This window comes from Bradysia coprophila (assembly GCF_014529535.1).
Source record: "Bradysia coprophila strain Holo2 chromosome X unlocalized genomic scaffold, BU_Bcop_v1 contig_128, whole genome shotgun sequence".
NCBI lineage: Eukaryota > Metazoa > Arthropoda > Insecta > Diptera > Sciaridae > Bradysia > Bradysia coprophila.
Window position 1 is genome coordinate 5,163,964 of NW_023503295.1, and position 22,998 is coordinate 5,186,961.

At 35.0% G+C, this 22,998-nt stretch overlaps 1 protein-coding gene across 2 annotated transcripts in view; it reads left to right on the plus strand.

Annotated features, from left to right (window-relative positions):
* LOC119067788 (limbic system-associated membrane protein) overlaps positions 1-22,998 on the plus strand; it is a 426,428-nt gene that overhangs the window by 299,545 nt on the left and 103,885 nt on the right. For both annotated transcript variants that reach the window (XM_037170932.1, XM_037170933.1), the window contains exon 3: positions 17,224-17,346. In XM_037170932.1, the coding sequence (XP_037026827.1) occupies positions 17,224-17,346 (123 nt within the window). The remainder of the gene's footprint in view (positions 1-17,223; positions 17,347-22,998) is intronic.

A 22,998-nucleotide genomic window follows, 5' to 3' on the forward strand; every position in this document is an offset into this window, starting at 1 on the left:
TAATTCTCTAATGCATGAACAGGAAATAGCTTTTACAATACAAATAAGACTCATACGCTATACCAATTTTTCACAACAAATATTATTTTCATATTTCCTAAGAAAAATATTATACGAACAGAAGATACGAGATTCAGCCAAATCATATCAAAAATGATAAACTTAGAGTAATATGTCTTAAAAATGAAGAAAACAACGGAATTGTAGAAATTTTTTTTCTTTAAAAAAAATATTCTTCGTACAAAAATTAGTTTTCCACTGCTCTCATGGGGTAGCAACACAAAAAAGAAGTGCACACGTTTTAGTCCCGTAAATATTAACTCATATCTCACATGAAAACCCATTTACGTGCAAGATAAAGATGGATAATGCGAAAATGTCGCTTCCGAGGAAAAATATTAAAATATAAAAGCTAAAATAAAATATATACGGAGTGTAAGTACAAGGGACTAAAAAGTAGTACAAGAAAAGACAAAATAAAATATATTATTTAAAGCCAGATTTAAGTTAGTCGAGTAAAGATAATAAATCGGATTCATATGTAACGTATGCATTATTTTATTATATATGGTTGGTGAGTGTTCCGAGAGGGCTCTTCGAAAAACTTTCAAATAGAAAAATTTGTGAAACACAATTTTCTAACAAAACGTGACAAAATGATTTCAACACACTATGCAATACAATACAATGCCATTTTCCCAACTCCAATCCAATATGCAGTACTTTGTAAAAGCATTACAATTCGTGAAAAGCTGGCACATATATATACACCGAACACATTTCGAGTGTTTGAAACAAATTTTTATTGCATAATATGCACTCCACGACTACACAGTGCATAAAATAAAATATACTTTATGTATATTGTGTAGAGGGTGTTATGCAGAAATCTTTCTGCAATTTCACCTCGTTTTCAAAGTTAGATATTACTTTTATATCGTCGGAACGGTCGTGTATGTTATTGCTTTTAAACGTTGCCACTTTGTAGTCACATGTTTGTAGTATAGTTTATGATTCTGAGAATTGTCGTGATTTGATGACATTCTAGCAAAACGAGACAAAAATTCGGAAGTGGTTCGCTTTAAGCCATGAACATTTGAGAAAAATTGTTCAAATAGAGTGTTGATGCTCAGTAAACTAATTTGTTAAAATCTGCTGTTTACGCTGCGCGAAAAACCAGCCACTTAGGCACTGGATAGGAAAATAGCTATTTTGTGCGTGAAATGCATTTCATTTTTGCGATACAAAAATTTTGTTCGCATCACGTACCAACATCGTCGTCGTGCGCAACATGGTAAATACATATGTTTATCTCCTGTAATGTCATAATATTCACAATTTGAGTGTCACTTTTAGAATCAAAATGGGCCAGATTTAAACACGTCATTCACAGGACGTTACGTTTATTAACTGAAAATTTCGACAATTGGTCATTTGCGCACCGCTATCTTCGATATTTTCTCATTTATTCACGGCGAACTTCGATAATTTCACATTTATTCACTGAAAATTGACAAATTCTTGACAGTGTACTAGATGTGTGTTTTATTTGTGGGGAATATGAATGAGTGACGGTGTCATGGCGTGTTGATGTTTCAGTTTGATTTTTTTAAATTGGTTTTTATGGTGATTATGACATTACAGGAGATAAAACCTTGTTCCTAACACGGTAGTAAATGGGGGTTTTGCGCACACGATGTGTTGCCGAACTCGCTTCGCTCGTATCGGCAATCTCACATCTAGTGCGCAAAACAATCCCATTTACTACCTTATTATGAAAATAGCTATTTTACATAAAGACTTCGTTCGTGAATCAAGTCATTTTGCTAACTAGATTGTTGCTGAGCAAAATGAATATTTCGCGATTGGAGTTTTGAGGACCGGTAGCTTTCAAACACTTGAAAATAACAGCAAATTAAATGCGACTACGTAAAGCAAACGTTGTGTCCACACCAATCATAAACGCACAATAGTTTCGAAGAATCTCTGTCTTTAGTGCTATCACATACCAGGCCCACATTATTCATTCAGCACGTTAAACGTTAAAACTTTTCATTTAAAATGAATTAATTGACTGTGGAATGTTGATTGTTTAAGGAGCATTTCTCAAGAATTCTTAACTTCTCCTCAATTTATTCCAGTTTCATTATCATGAAGAAGAAGAAGAAGAAATCAATTGCATTTAAAATGAATTTATGAAAAATTGCAAAACTTTCAACGTAATTATTTTTTGATTGAAGATAATTCACCATTATACCAATTCCCAATTCACATACGTACCAGAGTAGAAATGCACCAACCTTTTAGAAGAAATAAAAATGTTTTAAAACCCATTCGGAACAAAGAAAAGAAATCGATTCACGCGATACTAAATTGTGACACCCCAAGGAACATTACATTCAATTTAGCAATGAAATCGAATTTCGATAAGTCGATCTAACTAAAGCATATCTTTCCGATATATGTACAGATTATATATCCTGTCCACCCTTTGGTGTTGTACGTACATATTGTATACGAATGTTTCTCTATGTATATATCATCCACCCCCACCAACACCACCACCACCATCTGCTTTCTTTCATAAAATATAATATTAGCCTAAAACGGTTGTTGAAGAATGAGAATGCATTGCGAAAGCGGTTGTAGGTTGAAGATGAATGAAGTTTAGAAAGAAATCCGCTGTGGTATGTATACAAGATATCATGTGCAGCGAACGGGGTTGGTTTTGATCATGTCGTCCATATAAATACAGACAACGGTACCGAACGAACGAACGAACGATGGGTGAGTGAACTGTGGTATCATTGCTAGAAGTTAAGGGTAAAGTGGGGTCAATACTGTCGTTTCTCGTTGTCTTCACAATTTAATGACGGTAATGAAAACTGGTTGGCGAACAAAACATTTAAAGAGCAGAAAAGTTTTTGAATGGTAAATTGGCTGGGGTGTGTGTGCATTTATTAAAATTTCTCTCGAAATTTCTTTATCATATTGACATTAGTGTCTCAGCGATGTCAATTTTTTTTCTTTCCGAAATTTTATGATATTTTGGGATTTTTCATTTATTTAGCTTACCCCGTAGTTAGCACACGAATGGTGTCTTTCAGTGAAATGGGAATAAATGGAAATGTGTCGCGATGTTTCTTGCATCCACTAAGGAATCGATTTAAAACGGATTAGCTTTTAGATTAGTTGAGCATTAAACAAAGTTTAAATCGGAAAACCTTTATTATTATGATGATGGGAATAAGTGTACATGCATTACAGCTTAGTTTATAGCGCAAAACTTTTCCTATGGTTATGTACAGACTACGAAGCAATTTATTGAGAAAGTTCATGGTTTTGTTGCTTGTTTTAGATTATGAGGTTGTTTGCTATTATGAACCACTTGAACTTTCACACTAAGTGCTAGAGAGGAGAGGAAAGCTCTTTATGTATACCCTTTCTGGTGGTGATTATAATGTAATGTTTAAGAGGTTGTGAGACTTAAAACAATAGCGTATTAAAGAATTTTCACTACAAATAATGTAATTGTGGTGGTTTCGTTACTTCTTCAATAAACAAGCGATGAGATATGTAAACAAAAACAGTCTCACTTCAACGTGGTAAATGTTTGCTACAGATTAGTATTGTGAATGGTAACACAAAATTTGTTGATAAATTCATTTAATTAGTTTAATATCAACATAAACCATTGAAATTAAGCTTCAGCATAATTTCTGACTGTCATCATCGCTATATAACTTGAATTATGTTCAAATATTCAGACCAAATTTGACGAAGCTTTTATTGCAAGAGAATATAATTGATGTGTCAGTGCAATAATTCGGCATTAATTTGTTCAGTCAAGTGCACTCAATTTTGCCACATAAAAAAAGTTGCGCATAAATCAAACTTCGTTTTATCTTCTCATAAATAGAATTTATCGATAGACATAATTGCTTGTTCAACTTATGATTACCCTTTTTTTAATGGTTTGGGAATGTCTATTATACATGTGTACCGCACAATCCACTATAAAGTGAGTAAATTAAAATAACTATTATTTAGTGTAAAATGCAACTCACAGCGAGGTTGAACTGAAATGAAGTCTTATCTCTACTACAGATATTTTATGTCTGAAACGTCGATAAATTTACCTTAAAAAGTACTGTGATATTCGTATGAAAGAGTTCGCGAGTAATATGATAGATTGTTAAAGAAAACGCTAATGGGTATTGCGTTTCCATTTCTTTAATTTTCATGATTTTGACTGCATGCCTACATGACTACATTTTTGTAGATATTTATTTTGATGAGTGAGAAACTTGAAGACTGAGTCGAAGGCGAGGATTATAAGTTCAAAATGATATTGTCCAAGCGGAAGTCAATTTCTTAAGAAACGGGAAGTGAAGCTTCAATCTTGCATGCCAGGGCGGCATGTGATTTTTCTTCGGAAAATAGTGAAAAAGTGATCAAATATTCCGAAAATAGTTGGTATTCTCACTATCGATTGATTTATAAAAAGTGACCGAATAGTGAACAAAAACCAGCTCTAAAACGTGAATTTCAAGCACACACTTTTGCTTTCTACTAAGAAAGAGTAAAGTACACTTTAGCGCTTGTTAGCAGCAGGCGGGAGGTTTAAAAATCTTGAAAAAGAAGCACGAAATTCGATTATGATTTATTGGTTACTTTATTGAGACAAAGCCTTTTTCTTTATCACAAAGTGTGATTGGGAGATCAGAAAATAATAATAAACTTAGTTTTGACGATTTGACTAAGAACTTATTGTTATCTGATTACTTGTATTTGTCCCTTAAACTGACATGACTCACAAAATGCAACTTTATTTTTACAAACGTTTTTTTAGAGCAAATATATCTACGAGACGATGAGTTATCAAAATAACTCCATAATACTTAAAACTCAACGGCACATGTTTAAACAGACACTTTTATTAAATCGATAATATCTGAATGTACCATAAAGGACAGTAAAGGAAGGTGATCAAAAATTTAGAATTGTTTATGGGAAAAATAAAATATCGAAGTTATTTCTCGCTTACCTCATCAAACTGAAAGATTGCTAAAAACAAGAGTGACTAGTCCTTTAAAATTGTTTACCTTCGCTTGATTCAAATAGTACATTACTTACCAATGGAACAAATGCTGGAAATGGCACTGCTTGTGCGGATTTTGGCGATCGAATCGTAGCCGAGGTTGGTAAACACACAAGAATTGCCATTTACACCATTTATTCCACTGCCAACTTGGCAATGCCAAGTAAGGTATTTTACTCAAAAACTTGATTTAAAATTTAAATATAATTTTACCTCACGTTCCTTTTTTGAACATGATTCCTCGATAGATTAGGTTTTTCAATTGTTATACGTACATCGGTTTTCCACATTTAGTTTAGTTATCCGTAGATACACTTTTTTAGTCGAAGCCGAGGTCGAAGCTTGTGCGGGTAAAAGCAAAATAAAATCTGGTTTTTGACAGTTGAAATTCAATTGTCAAAAACTAGACTCGATCATTTTATTTTGCTTTAATTTTATTCCGAAAACGTACGAGTAGAGCCGTAGCTGGCACAGCAGGACATAGCTCATTTGAGAGGTATTTCAATTCATTATAAAGTAATAGAAGCATTGGAAGCAGAAACTAAGTTTTGTATTGTCAAGGTCCAAAAATAGGGCGAACCTTTGAGCATTTTTAAGGATAAAAAAATCCCTCCCAAAAGCTGATTTTCACTGTTCCTCTATTTTGAATGTGTTTTTTGGTAAATACAATTGAATTTATGTCAAAAAATCGCAAAACAAAAACTTAAAATGTTTTAAATTTCTGCTTCTTAATATATTTTTGTTTGAATGTCGTATGGGGATGGGGACATCTAGATTGCGTTCACAATAAAACCTTTGCAGAAGCATCTGTAGGATACTGGTCGTCTTACCAGTCCCAGAATACAGCTACCTTAGGCTACTTTCTGTTCGACTAAAAAAAATTCTCAGCGAATTTTATTTTCACATGGGATAAGTGGGCTACCGTAAACTACTCTACGACTAAAAAACAGAAAAACTGAGTTGCCCTAATACGTAGGAAAATCGGAAAATTTTCATATAAGGTAACTGACTGAAAGTTGACCTAATTTGACAAATCTCAAACACATTGAATCGTGAGTTGTCCTATCTATACAAAAGTCATAGGACATATCACGGTTTATTGAATGTTGAGTTGACCGATAATTTTTTCTTCATACAAATTTACACGGAAAACTTAAGATCACTTTTCCACTAGGTCAACTTTCAGTCAGTTACCTTACTACGTACATCTTTGCGCCGCAGGCAAATTTTGTGATGTCTTTGTGTAATAAATATTTAGTTGGAACAAGAAATGGTTCCGATTTTCAATACTTTTTCCGAAATAGTTAGAAAAGTAAAAAAACAAAAGAAAAGTAAGTCACTATCGCTTCTTTAAAAAAAAGTCAGAATTAGTGAGAAAAGTAAGTCACATGCCGCCCTGTGCATCGCGTTTTTTTTAGTAAAATAAACTACCGATATCAATGGAACCGATGATGAAGAAAATGAACCATCTACCCTGCCCCATCAATATTTATTGTTAACGAAGCCCTGCGGTACTGAAAATTCACTCGAATGGCATCAGAGGTAATGAATCATTTCTGGGCGGTGGTGTGAGTAAGAAAATATTCTTCGGGATTGCGTTGAGACAACTTTTTTTATTGCTCTACATTTCTGTACGAACTAAATTGTTTACAGAAGTGCAGATGCAGTGAGACTTCAGCATGAAGAGTCGGCTGTTTTTCAGCTGATCCACACATACAATCAAAACTATTTGTACTTGTTCATACAGTTGAAGCTGTTTCACGCGCGGATGTCAATCAGCTGATAAACAGCTGAAGAAAATTCATGGTGAAATCTCACTGACTCTAATGAAAGAGTAAGGAATTTGTTATACGTACTACAAGCGAGTCGCCACCGGCCAGCAGGAGGTTTTGATTTTTTTCTTTTGCATACACGCAATGGTATTTGACCCCCTGAGACATCGTACTTCCACTTACGCTGTAAGCACGTACTAAATGAGCTAATCTTAATCTATGATATTTTCTAAACATATAAAAGAATCTATTAACAAAGAACGGTTTCCAACATGTTTTTACCTTTTAAATTCCGCGAGAAATAATTTTTGTCAGGTTGTCTTCAAACTAATTGAAGAAATTAATTACAGAGTTCCCACGACTTAGGAAGGCTCCTAAAATTAGGAATTTTAGGAAATTTTAACGATAATTTTAGGAGAATTTTAGGAGATTTTGCAAGTAATTTTAAGAGTATTTTAGGAGATTTGATAAAGGTTTTATAAGTAATTTCCGGAGGAATTTTTGCAGCCTCAAGATCTTTCTGCTTCTCCTACACTTCGTAAAATAATAAAAGTGTTTCAGAAAATTAATATGTTCAATTAGGGGTGTGCGATGGATATAGTGCTCACTTATGGAGCGGAAACGTTAACTTTAACGAAAGCATCCGAAGATAAATTGAGAGTGACACAAAGAGCCATGGAACGGAGTATGCTTGGAATAACACTCAGAGACAGAATGACGAATCAATGGATTCGACAACAGCCCAGGGTCGTTGATGTCATGCAAAGAATAGCATCTCTGAAATGGAGCTGGGCGGGACATATTGCAACAAGGACAGACGAACGTTGGACCAAAAAGATCATGAACTGGCGACCATATAAAAGACGAGCTATAGGTAGACCACCAGATGGACAAACGGAATTAAGAATATTGCAGGTACAAACTGGCAGCAAATGGCAATGGATCGTACAAAATGGAAAGAAGTTGGAGAGGCCTACATCCAGCAGTGGATAGAAACAGGCTGAAAAAGAAGAAGAAGATGGATATAGGATCGAGACAGGCATAGTCCACAAAAAATTGTTATCATCCCTAGATGTCAAAAACTCGATTTTCTCAATTGAGCCATTTTGCCTCAATTTTAGACCAAACAAACACCCACGAAACAAACATTTCTCACATGATTTTCAAAAAAATGTTTGTTATGGATAGCCTACAACATTCGCAAGAATTTTCAAGTTTAAAATCCACTCAATTTTTCATAGTCGGCAAACTTTGATGACTCGCCAAAAATACCTTCTCGACAAACTTCGCCTGGATTTAATTTTTTCTTGTAGCACTGGACTCCAATTAGTAGAATAAGACTAATGCAGCTAACAAAGATCTCAAAGAAGGTTTTTGGTAGAAGTCGAAGTATGTGGAAGACCGAAAACTAAAAAATTTAGCTTCTATGATTTGTCTCAAGTTGTAAATGAATTTTTAAAATTTACGCCAGTCTCGATCTTTTCTCCATCGTACACCCCTAATTGACAAATTTTTTTTTTTTATCAAAGCATCGTTTTCCTTATGTAGTTCAATAATTGAAACTTTTATGGTTTACACTTTTTTGACGCCAGTTAAGACCAGCAACTTGGTATTTATCAGTTGTTTCTTGTCGACTGGACCCTTCTTTCAAGTTAACAAGATTCACCATAATTTTGGTCGAAGTGCGACGATAGTCGCATCTACTAACAAGCTGAGATCCTCGAGAATATATTTGTTTTCGCTAAATCCACGTTCAGGATCGCTGTTTGCATGACTCAAAGAAAGGGCTGTTTTCAAATTCATTGCAGCGTAATTAAAAAAATTACTTGTTTTTCAGTTTTATTTAAAAAATTCGTTGATAGTGTGGGCTATTTTTAGGAATTTTAGAAGATTTTAGGAGGATTCGGTCCATTTTAGGAATTTTATGAATTTTAGGAGGAGTGGGAACTCTGTAATTATGACCGATCAGATTTACAAACTTGTTCAAAGTGCTCGCTGGGACAAATAAAAAAAAAACTTTCGTTCTTCAATATAGAACGACGTCGTATTCACAACCAGCTAATACGATTAGTCCAAAGAAAAATAAGTTTTTCCGTCGTTTTTCGGTATTTGTTTTGTATAAGTTTGGTAGTTAGATTTGAATATATACCCAATACCAAGTGGGCAACAATATACTCCAACTCTATTACCAATGGAAATAAATTAGATTAAGCATTTTCAAAATAGCAAAGTAATTGAGCTATTTATATAAAAAAAGTAAGGGAAAAAAGTCCCTAAATGGAACGAGAAAACTTTTTTCTGAGTGACATACTGAATTCGAGGCATGTGAAGTTGAGGAAAACTTTTTCTCATACTAGAAGTGATGTTTTTGTTCGTTTAAAATTTTAATCATATTTCAGTTAATGCTGACTTATTGCAGTTATTTTACTTGTCCAAAATTGTTTAACTAGAGAAAAGTTTCGTAACATATATAAATGCCAAACTTATCAATTGAATTCGATGAACTCGTGTTATGCCTAATTGGTTTAACATTTCCCATTTCCAAGAGCTGACTCAACGATATATTATTCTCATCATTTGAACACAACAACGCAGACAATATATACATTTGAGAGGGAACAATATTTTCATCAAAATCTACCCAAAATGTCGTTTGATTCGTATGACGAGCCCAAGTGACAGCATTTTCTCGAAAAACTTTCGGAAAATGAACTTTTCTCAAAAGCTTTAAACTTATGCTTTGCTGTTTAAGGATGTATGACTAAATAACCTACGTAATTTGTTGAATTTACAAAGTTCATATCGTTCCTTACTATCACAGAATCAACTAATTTTCTCATTTAACTTTATGACTTCAAAAAAATTTTCGAAAACTTTTCTCCAGAATTACTTATGGCAGTACATACTCATAAATACAAGCGAATAGGAAGAAAAAGCCAGAAATTGCTTTCTTTTGAAAATGTTCTCTCCTAAGCTTGAATAGTTTCTAAAATCTTAAGAGCGGTGAAAGTTTCCAGTGAAATTAACAAGTTCTGCAATCTTAGGGTAAATGTTTTCTGGCTAACCAGAAAACGTTTGAGAACTAGACTGCAATCGCTACATCATCAAATCTAAAACTTGTTTGCCAATTTTCGAAAAGTTTTCCGACATTGTACTCATTAAATCTGTTACTCTTTTGTTGAATAACATAACAGTCGTCTACTTCATTTGTTATTGCCGTCATTATCAAGGCTGTAAACTTTGAGGAGATCACGCAGATACGCGGGTTACACACCACACTCGATGATAACATGGCGGAATTCATACAAAAATTCACTTACTGTGATGACAACCATCGCCGTGATGATGTGGTGAATTTGTTGTGTATGTAAAATCATCAGACGTGGTGTGTTCTCACGTAACTAATAAAATGGCGGTCTGCGTAGCCGCCCCAAAGTTTACAGCCTTGGTCATTATCGGAAAGAGATGACTGACCATTTCTCAATTGTAAATGAATGTGAACATTTCGACAACGTACAGCAACTCTTCTGCATTTATTTATTAATTTATTATCAAAATATCAAATTCCACGAATTTTGGTATCACAGCAAAACAATTTGCTCCGTTAGCTTCATAATCAACATCAAATGTCCACACTTAAATTATATATCCAAATTCGAGCTCTGTCGGTAATTTCGTGAATTTCGCAAATGTCTCCGTCGAATCGGTGTATTCACTAACAAAATGCTCCATGGTTTGCTCCACACCGCATTGGCACAACGGTGAATCAACAATTTCCCATCGATGCAGTAAATACGCTACGCATCCTTGTCCCGTTCTGATTCTGTTCGCTCTGACCCAAGTTCGTCGGGGTTGTTTGATTCCATTGACTACTGCGGTGGCATCTATGAGCGATTTGTTGTGCACTTCGGCATTTCCCCACCAATGTCTCCATCGGTCTTTCCAATTGTCCATGTTCGTTGATTCTCTGTAGAAGCACCAAAACGGTTTACGAGACTATTAAGGCTCGGAACGGGTTCGGGTTGACCTGTTTTAGTTCAGGTTGACCTGAACCGGATTCATGACCCGAACCTGAAAAATTATTTCGGGTTCAACCCGAACTTGACTCGAACATGAATTTTCGATTTCGGGTTTAACCCGAACCTGGCCTGAACCCGAAATTGTTCAACCCGAATCTTACCTGAACCTGAATTTTCAATTTCGAGTTCGACCCGAACCTGAACTGAACCCGAAATTTTAAATTTAATCAGGTCGGGTTCGGATAGCCCGAAATTTTGAGCGTTTCGGGTTCAGTTCAGGTTCGGGTCGAACTCGAAATTGAAAATTCAGGTTCAGGTAAAATTCGGGTTGAACAATTTCGGGTTCAGGTCAGGTTCGGGTTAAACCTGAAATCGAAAATTCAAGTTCGGGTCAAGTTCGGGTTGAACCCGAAATAGTTTTTCAGGTTCGGGTTAAATCAAGTTCGGGTTCCGGTCTGACCAAACCCGACCCGTTCCGAGCCTTAGAGACTATAACCGCAGTGTGATGGGTGCCATTGCCATATCATTGTGATTTTTCCCTCAAAATGGAAGCTGGTGCAATGTTACTCAGAACGTCAAGCCATTCCATGATTCTGTTCACTCTGACCAATTCCGTTGACTGAACTGCACCACAGATAAGTCGAAGTGCAACGTTTATTTGTGTGTCGACCATTTTAGTGTGCCAGCTGTTCATCCACACCGATGAGCAGTACTCGGCTATCGACATGACCAAAGACTGTGTCGTGATCCGTAGTGTTTTTGCCGTGTAACCCCACGATGAACCAGCCAATTTCGGAACAATGTTGGTACCTTCTGAATGTTACAAAATTTAGCTTTAACATGATTCGAACTAATTTCGAGAGGCACATACTCTAATCGCAGAGTGAATCCTCATTACCAAAAGGAAAAATTTTTGCTTCATTTGTTCGGTGCGTTTCGTTTACAATTTCCCGTGTGTCGACATCGGCAGCACAAATTTGTTGTTGTTTTCTATAAGTTAACCCAATCCACGCCACAAGAAAAAGCACATAAATTCACATGGCCCCCAAAAATAAAAATCAAATAAACTCAGCTGCAGGTTCTATCTCCTCCGTCCATTTTTCTTAATCAACAAAACATAAGCTTGGCCATATTTGTCCAAGATTAGTTTTTATAATACCAATGAAATAAGCGCAGAGCCATAGCCGTATCAACCACATAAATATACATCTAATAATACGGTTGAAAATCCAAAAAGCCCCCTTTCTCATCATAAAGTTGTGGAATATATATACCTATCTGGCCAATGTCAATTCAACTCCAAAACATATATATATGGTACGAATATCCGTATCCGACTAAAAATAAACCGAAACAGTATGACCTAGACCGTTGGCAAGAAAACTATTTTGTTACATTCTATCAATTGTCCGTTGCCACAATTCGTTAGTTTTTTTTTTCTCACTTCTTATTTCTCAGCATTAGTCTGTGTTGAGCAATCTTTTTCACATAGAGCTATTACATCTCACTTACTCCCTCAACATGTATTCCGTGTATGTACGATGTATGTATAAACGTTCTGAATGAACGTTTCTACTAGGAGATCGTCCATATTTATATGTTGTTTCATGCCTACAATTTTTACAAATATATACGTTTCGGTACATCCATGAAAATATACCCCATCCATGCAGAGCAGTTACTCTATAATCACAACATCGTACCCTCCACAATCATACCCATAAGAACTCCCAACAATCTCCACTTTCTACCGTATCATATAGCCCATCAGGGTTACTTTTGAGATGTGTGAATGTACTTTAGTTTTCCTCATTCTCTGGTGTAATCAAACATACAGGAAAAGTAAGTTTTTATGTTCAACGAGAAAAGTTAATATATATGGGAAGCGAGCAGCGTTAGAGATGTTGTGTAAATGCTATGGAACTGTTTTCAGAACTAAATTCATATCCTCGTTCGGATAATATATGTAAGACGTTACATACAAATATAGACGACGACAACACTACAACCATTCGGTATACATGAAGAGTTTATATTTTTATAAAATGGAAAACCGTGCAAAGTGTGTGTACATGCTAAAGATGTTGAAAAATGTTTGAATTCGCTTCTCTTTTTTTACGTTTTTATGTAACCCATACCTACCTACGTTGCAAACCCTCGAGCTACACCACTTTCAACCTGAAGGCACATAAATTTTTATTATTTTTCAAAGAAATTGAATTATTTTGATTGAATTTAACGTCTAAGTACTTCACTTACTATAATAAACAAAATTGAAAAGTATTAGGGGCTAAAGCAAAAAAAAAGTAAAATTGGAATGAGATAGAAAGGAAAAGGTACCCAAATGATATTATTGTATTTCTTCGAGGAGAAGAGACTCTAGAGACAAATTTTGGGGTACGGTAATGCTATAAAGAATTACGCACTTGTTCGAAGGGGGCCTTATTTGATTTTGTTATTCTTGAAAACTTACCCCGTTCAAATTCTATTGAGCTTGAGTTTATCTTTGATAATCACTCCAATTTCTCTGCAGTTTTTTTTTCCTCAATTGTTTGCCGTTACCACCAAAACAAAAACCATTTTCACATTCAAAAGTCCTCCATCGGAATTTGTATTCAATTTCTCTTTACAACACTGTGCCGCGAGGTGATCATTAGCATCTTTTTGTATAGTATTATAATGTTGTCGATTGTACAAACCAATTGGAATTTCCTATCTAAATCATGCCCGCACGTTAGTTAGTGGACTTGACGCAGGTCCTCCACTACGAACACTTAAAAAAGAACATTTTTTCAAGATGGTTTAATTTTATTCATTTTCATAAACCTGTATCAGAATATGAAACAAATTCCACCCATGGAGTGGCTTCTATTCTAACAAAAGTTACCCTATTCTATTTATCGAGAACCATGGAAACTGGCCTGATTCAGGAGAAACAGGAGAAAGATAACTAAGCTTAGCAACAGAGGCGCCGACTTCTTTTTTCGTATAGTGTTGCCCAAAAAAGTCGCTTTTTTGTATGATCGAAAATTGATGTTTTATTAATTGATGCTTTTGTAAAATTAAATTATCGATAAACCGTGTCCTGGGCACTTTTGAACATTGGGCGAAACTTCTTTATAAGAACCATAAGCTTTGTAAAGAATAAAAGATAATTGCGAGCGTAGCGAGCGATTTTTTTCTTAATTGTGCTGCCAGTGTAAATTCGGATGAAGATAAAGTTCGTTTCAATACGGTCCCTCAAAAACTTTGCTAACGCTCTTGTTTCATAAACATTCACACTTGAATACATATACTCACACACACATTCAAATTTGTCATGTAATGACTCACTTACTTTCCTAATGTTGTAACATACTCTTACAAAACTAGAACAGCGATAAAAAGATGTTAGTCGAGTTATCGCGTGGAACCGAAGGATTTCTTTTAAATTATGTAGAATTCCGAGAAAGTAGTGAAGCTAACGTTGGAATTGTTCTTAAAGTGAAATGCCACGCAGCGAGAATTTTTGACTTACATGCTCGTTTTCTTCTACAGTTTAAATCATTTTTGATGTAAAAATGATATTTACTGTGTCGTCGAGTCATAGTGTTGCTCAGCCTCGACTAATTTGGTCATAGTGTTGCCCGAGCCTCGCGGCCAGACCGTAGTCGGCGCCTCTGCTTAGCAAAATTAATATATATTACACTCTTGTCACGAAGAAGTCGAGGCTTGCCGAGACTGATAGTGACAAGTGTGTACTCTATTTTATCACATAAGCGAAAACGAGACAACAACATAGAACTGAAGTGTAATTTTTGAATTATTCTTCTAGTTAAGTAATTTTGACATCCGAACACCGCGCGTATGTGATAAACTAAATAAACATCTCACAAAACAAAAATTATAGAATATTATAGATTTCATCTAACTTCTTCAAATCGCCTTCGAATGTTCCCATTATACAAGCGGCGTTAGAACGTTGAAGTGCAACGGAGATTCTTTGCTTCAAATACATCTTCAATTATTTTTCGTTCGTATTATGTGCTAACAACTTTCCCAAGATGTCTATGAATTGAATTGCTTCAGTACAATAAGAAACATATTTACAGCAACTTTTCGATTTTCCCCCTTTGGCTCCAATGACCCCACTTTGTGACGCAAACCTTTTTTTTGGTAAAATTTTTGCGTTCAGCGATATCAGTTATTTTGTGAGTTGACACAGGAACTTGCGTCACTTTCTTTCTTTGGGTTTCTTTTTGGCTGATATACATGTACCGTAGTCTATATCGCTTCTCTATTAAAAAGCTTTTACATTTTTCATTTATTTTAAATAGGATGGACTTAGAGTTGATTTCGAATAAAAAAACATAGCTAACGCCGACCCGTACGAAACACCTATTCGTATCAAAAGCCTTTACTGTGAAACTCTTCATTTCTTTTACTTCATTCTCTACTGAAAAGCTATTCGCCCTTTAAAATCACTTAAATTATCTTTCTTTGCCTTGTTAGCATATACAAATAAATTGCCGGAGGCAATATAGACAGCCCCGTACGAAGTCAACTTTCATAAATTCCTATTTAAACAGCTATATACCGCTATTTTTACCTATATTTTCCTATAAATAAACATTTCACAGATGAATATGCTATTATATAGCTCTATATGCCTGTATATAGCTCAATATAGGTGAATATAGATATATATAGATGTCCATATATGGAATGCCTGAAACACCCCACACACATAACAAATTATTTCCATGTTAACAAAAACACTCTAAGTACCATTTTTCCCAATATATATCACTTTTATTAAAATCCAATATGGCCACCGGCAGCCATTTTGTTAGGAGACCGGAAATTTTACCGACGCTTTACATTCGTTAGTACCTTTCAAACAAAAACAAAATCATGAAATTCGGTCAAAATTTACTCGAGATATTGACAAAATACTCCACGTTCACTGTACGGCCGAGTAGCCAGATAAGAGCTCACTCCAAGAGACCTAGCTCACGCTCCGGAGAACATAATTTCAAAAACTTTTTTTTCCCTGATTGGTACGGTCAATACCTATCTAATAAAGATAAAACAGACGAAATATGTTGAAATGTGGCCGACCTACAAGCAAAAACTGCTTGCCGCCCTGTGCCTGTTCCACACCAAGGGGTCTAACTCACGAGTCGGTCATCCGATTTCCATAAACTTTTTTTTTGTCGATCGGTATTGTAAATACCTTTTATTTGACGTATCAGTTACAAGTGTAACGTTTCAATGTCCGGAGATATCTTCGAAAAACCGTAAAGCACTTATTGGGCCACAGCTCGGGAAGGGTCAATCCAAAATCACTCATCTTCGAACTTAGCCTGTCTTTTGACATTACCAAACGGAAAAAAAAAGAATTTTCAAAATCGGATGCGTTTTACTCAAGTTATCGTGCAGCCGGACAGACGGACAGACGGACATTTTTTTTTCACTGATTTGGCATCTCTAGACAACCGCAATAGGTTTCCCCTTACTCAGGGAGTCCAATTCGACGTGTTACGGATGTATGCGTAAACGCATAAGACCCCAGTACTTCGTACGGGTCTAAAAATTGTTGAAGATGACTATTGAGATTGCTGACTTCTCTATATCACAAAAAAGTACCGGTAAAATATTCCGTAAATTATTAAATGTAATGCAATATTTTATCACGTTCAGTTTTCCAGTGCTTATTTCTCTTTTGTTTGAAGTTCTATTATATTGCAATTTGTAATTTACTTTTAATGAATCTCAGTTCCAACATAGGATTCATTTTGTTTCGTTTTTTGTTGTTGTTGTTGTCGCTATTAACAGAGATTAATAGTGATCCATTACGCTGTATACACCGTGAAACGTCGTTACACCGTTTTTTTCCGATTGATTGAAAGTAATCTCGTTTTCTAAAGATCCCACGTAGACGTATGCCAACACAATGCTATGAATTGCTAAAGAGAATCTTTTCAAAAACGTAGTAAATAAATAACGTTTTGAGTACGTGAATCCTATATTTCTCTGGTACACATAAGTTGTACGACAATTGACTTACTTCCTCAATGCTAATACTACATGACGACAAGAGAAAAGGAAAATATCGAGGAAAAAAAGCGAAGACGAAATCAAATTCATCGCAATCAAATACTAAAAACGTCTATTTTGAAGATATGACTCGGCTGTGCGAGAAATATCTTGCATGCAATATGTGTGTCTATCTATCTGTATTATATATAAGTTCAAACAAAAGGCATGCACAAAAAAAAAGCAGAATCAAATATTCATTCAAATTGACTGATTTCCTTGAAATAAAAAGAAAAACAATTTCTCTTTTCAGTTGGAGTTGCAGCTGCCAGTCAAAGTGCAGGAAAGCACGATCCTATGTTCATATCTAGATCAGAGACATTTAAATTTGTAGCCGGGGAAACAATACACTTGCCTTGTGAAGTTTCAAATACAGGTAAATATTCCTATCTCGTTCGTTTACCAGTGCCAGTATTGTATAAAACTTTTATTTATATTGAATGAACGTTCATACGTATATAGAATATGGAGATAGTGTATTTATATGATGATAGACTCGAAGTAAATTCTCATAATATTGATTTTGATGTTATTATATGATTGAAAACAGCGGATGTAAATCAAGTGAATATGAAGGATTCGAAGGGCGATAGATGTTGAGAGAGTGGAAAATATAAATTTATGATGTCTCTATACTTGTTCAATGAATTTTCCATATAAATGTAAACAGAAAATATGTGATGATGACACAAGTATATATCTGTATGAACGTACTGGGTTACAATCACCGATGATAAGCAATGAGAGGGTAAGTTTTGAGAAATGCTATAACCACTGCTGCATTCGTTGAGCAGAACGTTTGAACAAAGTTTGCCGAACCAAAATTTATAATTGATTTCAAGAGTTTGCCGAAGATATTCCTGGCACAGCAAGCAACCCATTATAAGTTATAGCAATGGATTCCGGTATAAATATTATTGTGTGTGCGGTTGTTCCCTACTTCTCATTTAGTTTTCGATAATTAATATCAAATTAACATAAAGTTAATAAGTGCATTTGTTTGATGCAAAATTGCACTTTCCCATGATGTCATAAATTAATGCAAAATGCAAGTTGCAGGTGGTGCAAGTTCTTCGCATTGCTGGTAAATGTAATTAAAGGCATAAATTACGTTATAATTTAGAAATTAAATCAATTAGATGTTCACGTTTATGCAAAGACGACATGACAATGCATTTATATATTATCATACATAGAATCTTATTCCTCGAAAAATGGTTGGAAAACTTTAATCGAAGGAGGTAAAACAAACGAATCACGTAATTACCGCAAATTACACTGCTTCATATTTAATAGTTTTAATTAAATTAAAAATAATTGTTTGACATCACCGACAAATTGATACATACTGTGATGATTGTTGCAATAACTTTCATTATATTAAAAGAAGATTATGTTAGAGCATATACCAAACGTTTTGAATCATCACTGCAGCAGTATGACGGCACACATTCTATATTTCTTCTCTTTTCAACTCTGTCGAAAATAACCATTAAAATATCTAATGTCACAGTTAAAGCGTTCAATTTTAAACATATTAGTGTCAGAGAAATTATAAGAGATGGCCACCAGTGCGACTAGAGCAACGCCACCTTTTACAATTTCTTTGTTTAGTATGTTTGGTCGATTTTACCGAAGAAAGAGTAGATCATAGGGACTTTGTGCCGCAATACTTCATTCGCCGAGTATTTTATTTCAATACATCATTATAAATGCTCATTGTTGTTACACTCATATTTTGCTTCAGTTCCTGCTTTTAAAAGTGTCCATTGGGGTCACTGTGTGATAGATGTTGTCTTTTGAGGACATCCCCTTCAAGTTTTAACTAAAAATCAGTCAAAAAAGGGTAACTGTGACGCAAGTCCTTTATCTTACTTATAAAATAACTGATATCGCTGAGGGTGACGCATTGTGGGTCGTACGTAAAAGTTTTATCAACAAAAAATTGACTCAAAAAATTTGTGAAAGAAAATTTTACAACAAGAAATTTGCGTCACAAATTCTTTCAGTACATTTTTCAACCATTTTCCTGTTTCTTGTTGCAAAATTTTCTTTCACAAATTTTTTGAGTCAATTTTTTGTCGATAAAACTTTTGCGTACGACGCTAGAGGTGAGTGGGCTGCCCATAAAAGTGGGCTGCCCACGCCCATGGGCATGCCCACGGGACATGGGCATGGGCACTTTACAATTTCGTGGGCATAGGGCGCAGCATGGGCACTTTTCAAAAATGTGTGATCCCACAAACTTAAGTCTTAAGTGCAGTCTAGACTTTCCGTACGATGTAATATTCATTCAAGGAATTTTAAAACGGCTATCGCACATAAAATCGTGTTTTCAACTGTGCTGTCAACATCGGTTTCGCCTCAGATTGACAATTTTCACATTTTTAGCGAAAATTTCCTATGTGGGCCTTAGGCATGGGCTGGGCAGTGAGCATGCTTTTAAAGATTCTTGGGCATGGGCTGCGCCGTGGGCATGCTTTTTTTAAATTATTGGGCTTTGGGCAGGGCGGGCATAAAAAGTAGGTATGCCCACTCACCTCTATACGACGCACAATGCGTCACCCTCAGCGATATCAGTTATTTTGTAAGTAAAATAAAGGACTTGCGTCACATTTACCCTTTAAGGGTTTTTTGACTGATATCACCACTTTTGTAAGTATGTCATTTCGACAACATCAAAAAACCTTATGGAAGTTAAAAAATTCTAGAGCAATCAGTCTGAATCCCAAAATCTAGAAACAAATCTTGGAACACCTCACTTTTATCGAAAATAACCCGAATCCATTGAAAAATCCGGTGGAAGTTAGGTAGTGCCAGAGGAATCATCTGCCATCCCAAAATTTAGGAACCGACCTAGTGGAAGTTAATACTTAATGATCCCAACAATTCCCAACAAGAAATACATCCCACAATAAAACACACACCATTCACCACATTACCATCAATATCATGCAACAAAATATACAACTCACACACACACCCATACAAATTGGCTTTTATATGGCATTTGTATGGAAACTTTGGGGAGCTCCAACTCCCAAGATATGGGTTTTTTCAAACTTCTGAAAATTCCATTCTTATTTTTGGGCCAATGTTAGCCTATAACCAAAATTTCAGGAAAATCTATAGAAACGTTTAGGAGCTGCTGGATCCACTTTTCCATAGGAACTAACTAACGTAGGTTCAGTTATCTGAAAAAACGAAATTTTGCTTAGTTTCATACAAACATCAATAATTCGAAGTTCAATATCTCGGCCAATTTTGAAGCTGCAGTAACTTGTGATAGCTCGTTGAACTCGTATGGACTACTAAATTGCAGATATCCTAGTTTGAAGGTCGTTGGAGTTAAGGGGGAGAAGTCAAAAAGTTACTGTAAATATGCTCCGCCACATTTTTGGTAGTGGACTTGCGTCACGCCCGCTTACTAACGTGCGGGCACGATTCGTTCATTTAGTAACACCTTCTTATACCAAAGAAGGATCACTTTTCTTTTACGAGACGTATCAAATAAAATTAGAGTGAAATGCAATAGTTTGCATAATAAATATTGTAAAGAAAATTAAATTATTCAAATTGCAACTAAATTGTAAAGTTCAATAATATAATCATCGAGCCGAGTTGACTTAAATTCGCCACAGTACCAGAAATCATCGACGTTTATCTTCAATCTTTTATCTGTTTCTGGAGGGCCTCCGAGTATTATGCATCACCTATATGAATCCATAAGAAGCGTATTTAAAAAAAACGAAAATCCGAACTCAACTAAACTTAGGGCCAAAATGAAGTCAAGAAAAATACGAAATTGCCATCACGTAGATCTCATTATTCACTGACAATTCTATTTTTTTTTTGAGGGTGTACATATAGTCGATGTCATATTATGTATATATTTAGATTCGATATTGATGATGTTTTAAAGATATTGAGTATTCTGTGAAGTGAGCTGCCAATAAATTATCTGTTTTATACGAGAAATGGCGTATTGCACGTATACATATTATAAATACGATGTGTGTAAATGTAATGTAAATCCGATTCGCAGTCAATTAGGCAACTGATAGTAGAATACATCGATTTAGAGTCACTTTTTCGTTATAATTTACCTATGCTCAGTCCGAAGTAGCACTAAATAATTGGTGTGAGAAAAATATGTTCATATAAAACGAATTCTTTGTCTTATCAGGAGCAGTGACCGCATAATCTGAATCAAATACTATCGAGCTCCACATTCTATAAATTTTACAATTTATTAAGCAAATATTAATTTTTAATGTAAAACAAGCAATACCCGTAAAACGGATGATAACTATGTTCAGTTCAGGCTTGCATTATTTAACTTCTGTTATATGCTCAAAGAAACGGTGCGATGTTTTACGTAAATGTGAGACTTGTAATAATCTATTTCACAGAATGAGGTATGTACGAGTAGTTTACATGTGTACGATATAATAATAGAACGTAGATCGCTGTAATATACGAGGACAATGGCGATAAAACGAAAGTCTCAGCCAGTCGAGTATATTAAACAGTCGATAGTAATATTTCGGTTGATAAAAAATATAAAAAAGGAGATATAAGTGGAGATAAAAAAGTGTGATGTGGAGATATGAAACTCCAAAATGGAGATAAATTCCATAGAAAATTGGAGATAATAAAATATAATTTCGGAGATAATAAAATGAGTTTTGGAGATATTATAACTAGAAATTGAGATAAGAAATGTATGGAATGGAGATAAAATAAATTAAAAAGTGAAGATAATAATTTAAGAAAAAGAGATAACATCAGAGATTAAAAATTTAAAAACGGAGATACCAAGTGGAGATAAAAAAAACTAAAAACAGAGATAAAAAATTTAAAAAAGGAAATACTATAACTCTGTTTTCAATCAAATTATCTCCGCTTCTCTATCTCCGTTTCTCAATTCTTTATCTACCGTTTTAAGTTTCAGTGCATCTACCTTACTGTTTCTTAATTCTCAGTTTCTCAATTATTTATCTGGACGGTGATCTCCGTTGATTGTAATTTTATTTCAACTTTAAGTTATTCATCTGCATTTCCTAACGATAGACAATAGAGGTAAACGTTTATAATTTGTATAGTTCGTATGTATCCTGATTCGTATTGTCCGGTCGTTGCGACGACAATTTGGCAAAAGGTCAGGATGTTTGACAAAAAGTTAGAAGGTACATAAAAAGCGTTTTAACACGCCGAGCGATCCGGCCCATTGCCCCGGAGCGAAGCGGAGGGCCGCAATGCGAGCCGGGCGCCGGAACGGTGTCGGTAACTTAGGAGTTAATTTTTTTTCTCTCGCATCGTCTAATAATTAGTCTGTGTAATTGTTCTCGCCGTAAAGGCGTTTAGTCCGTTCCTAGGGAATTCATCTTTTTACGAAATGTAACGTAAATGAGATTAGTTCGTCAGCCTAGCAAAGTTGGTACCTTTGGCAAAAAGTTGGTAGGTTATAACCTACCAACTTTTTGCCAAAGCTATCAACTTTTTAGTCGCGCTTGATCAGCAAGTTGGTAAGTTGGTTCCAACCTACCGACTTTGGAAAACTCGCAAAAATCTTCGTCATGACGACCAGACTATAAAAAAGTTGGTATGTTTAAAGTTGGTTGATACTTCACGGAGATAGGTCTTGCAAATTACATATGATGACACAGAACTAGTTTTTGTTCATTCTCCGATATATATATGGAGATAATAAAATGAGTTTTGGAGATATTATAACTAGAAATGGAGATAAGAAATGTATGGAATGGAGATAAAATAAATTAAAAAGTGAAGATAATAATTTCAGAAAAGGAGATAACATCAGAGATTAAAAATTTAAAAACGGAGATACCAAGTGGAGATAAAAAAACTAAAAACAGAGATAACAAATTTAAAAAAGGAGATACTATAACTCCGTTTTCAATCAAATTATCTCCATTTGTTATTTTTTTATCTCCGTTCCTTGTTATTTAATCTCAAGTTTTCGTTAATTTATCGGCATTTTTTAATTATTTATCTCCATTTTTCG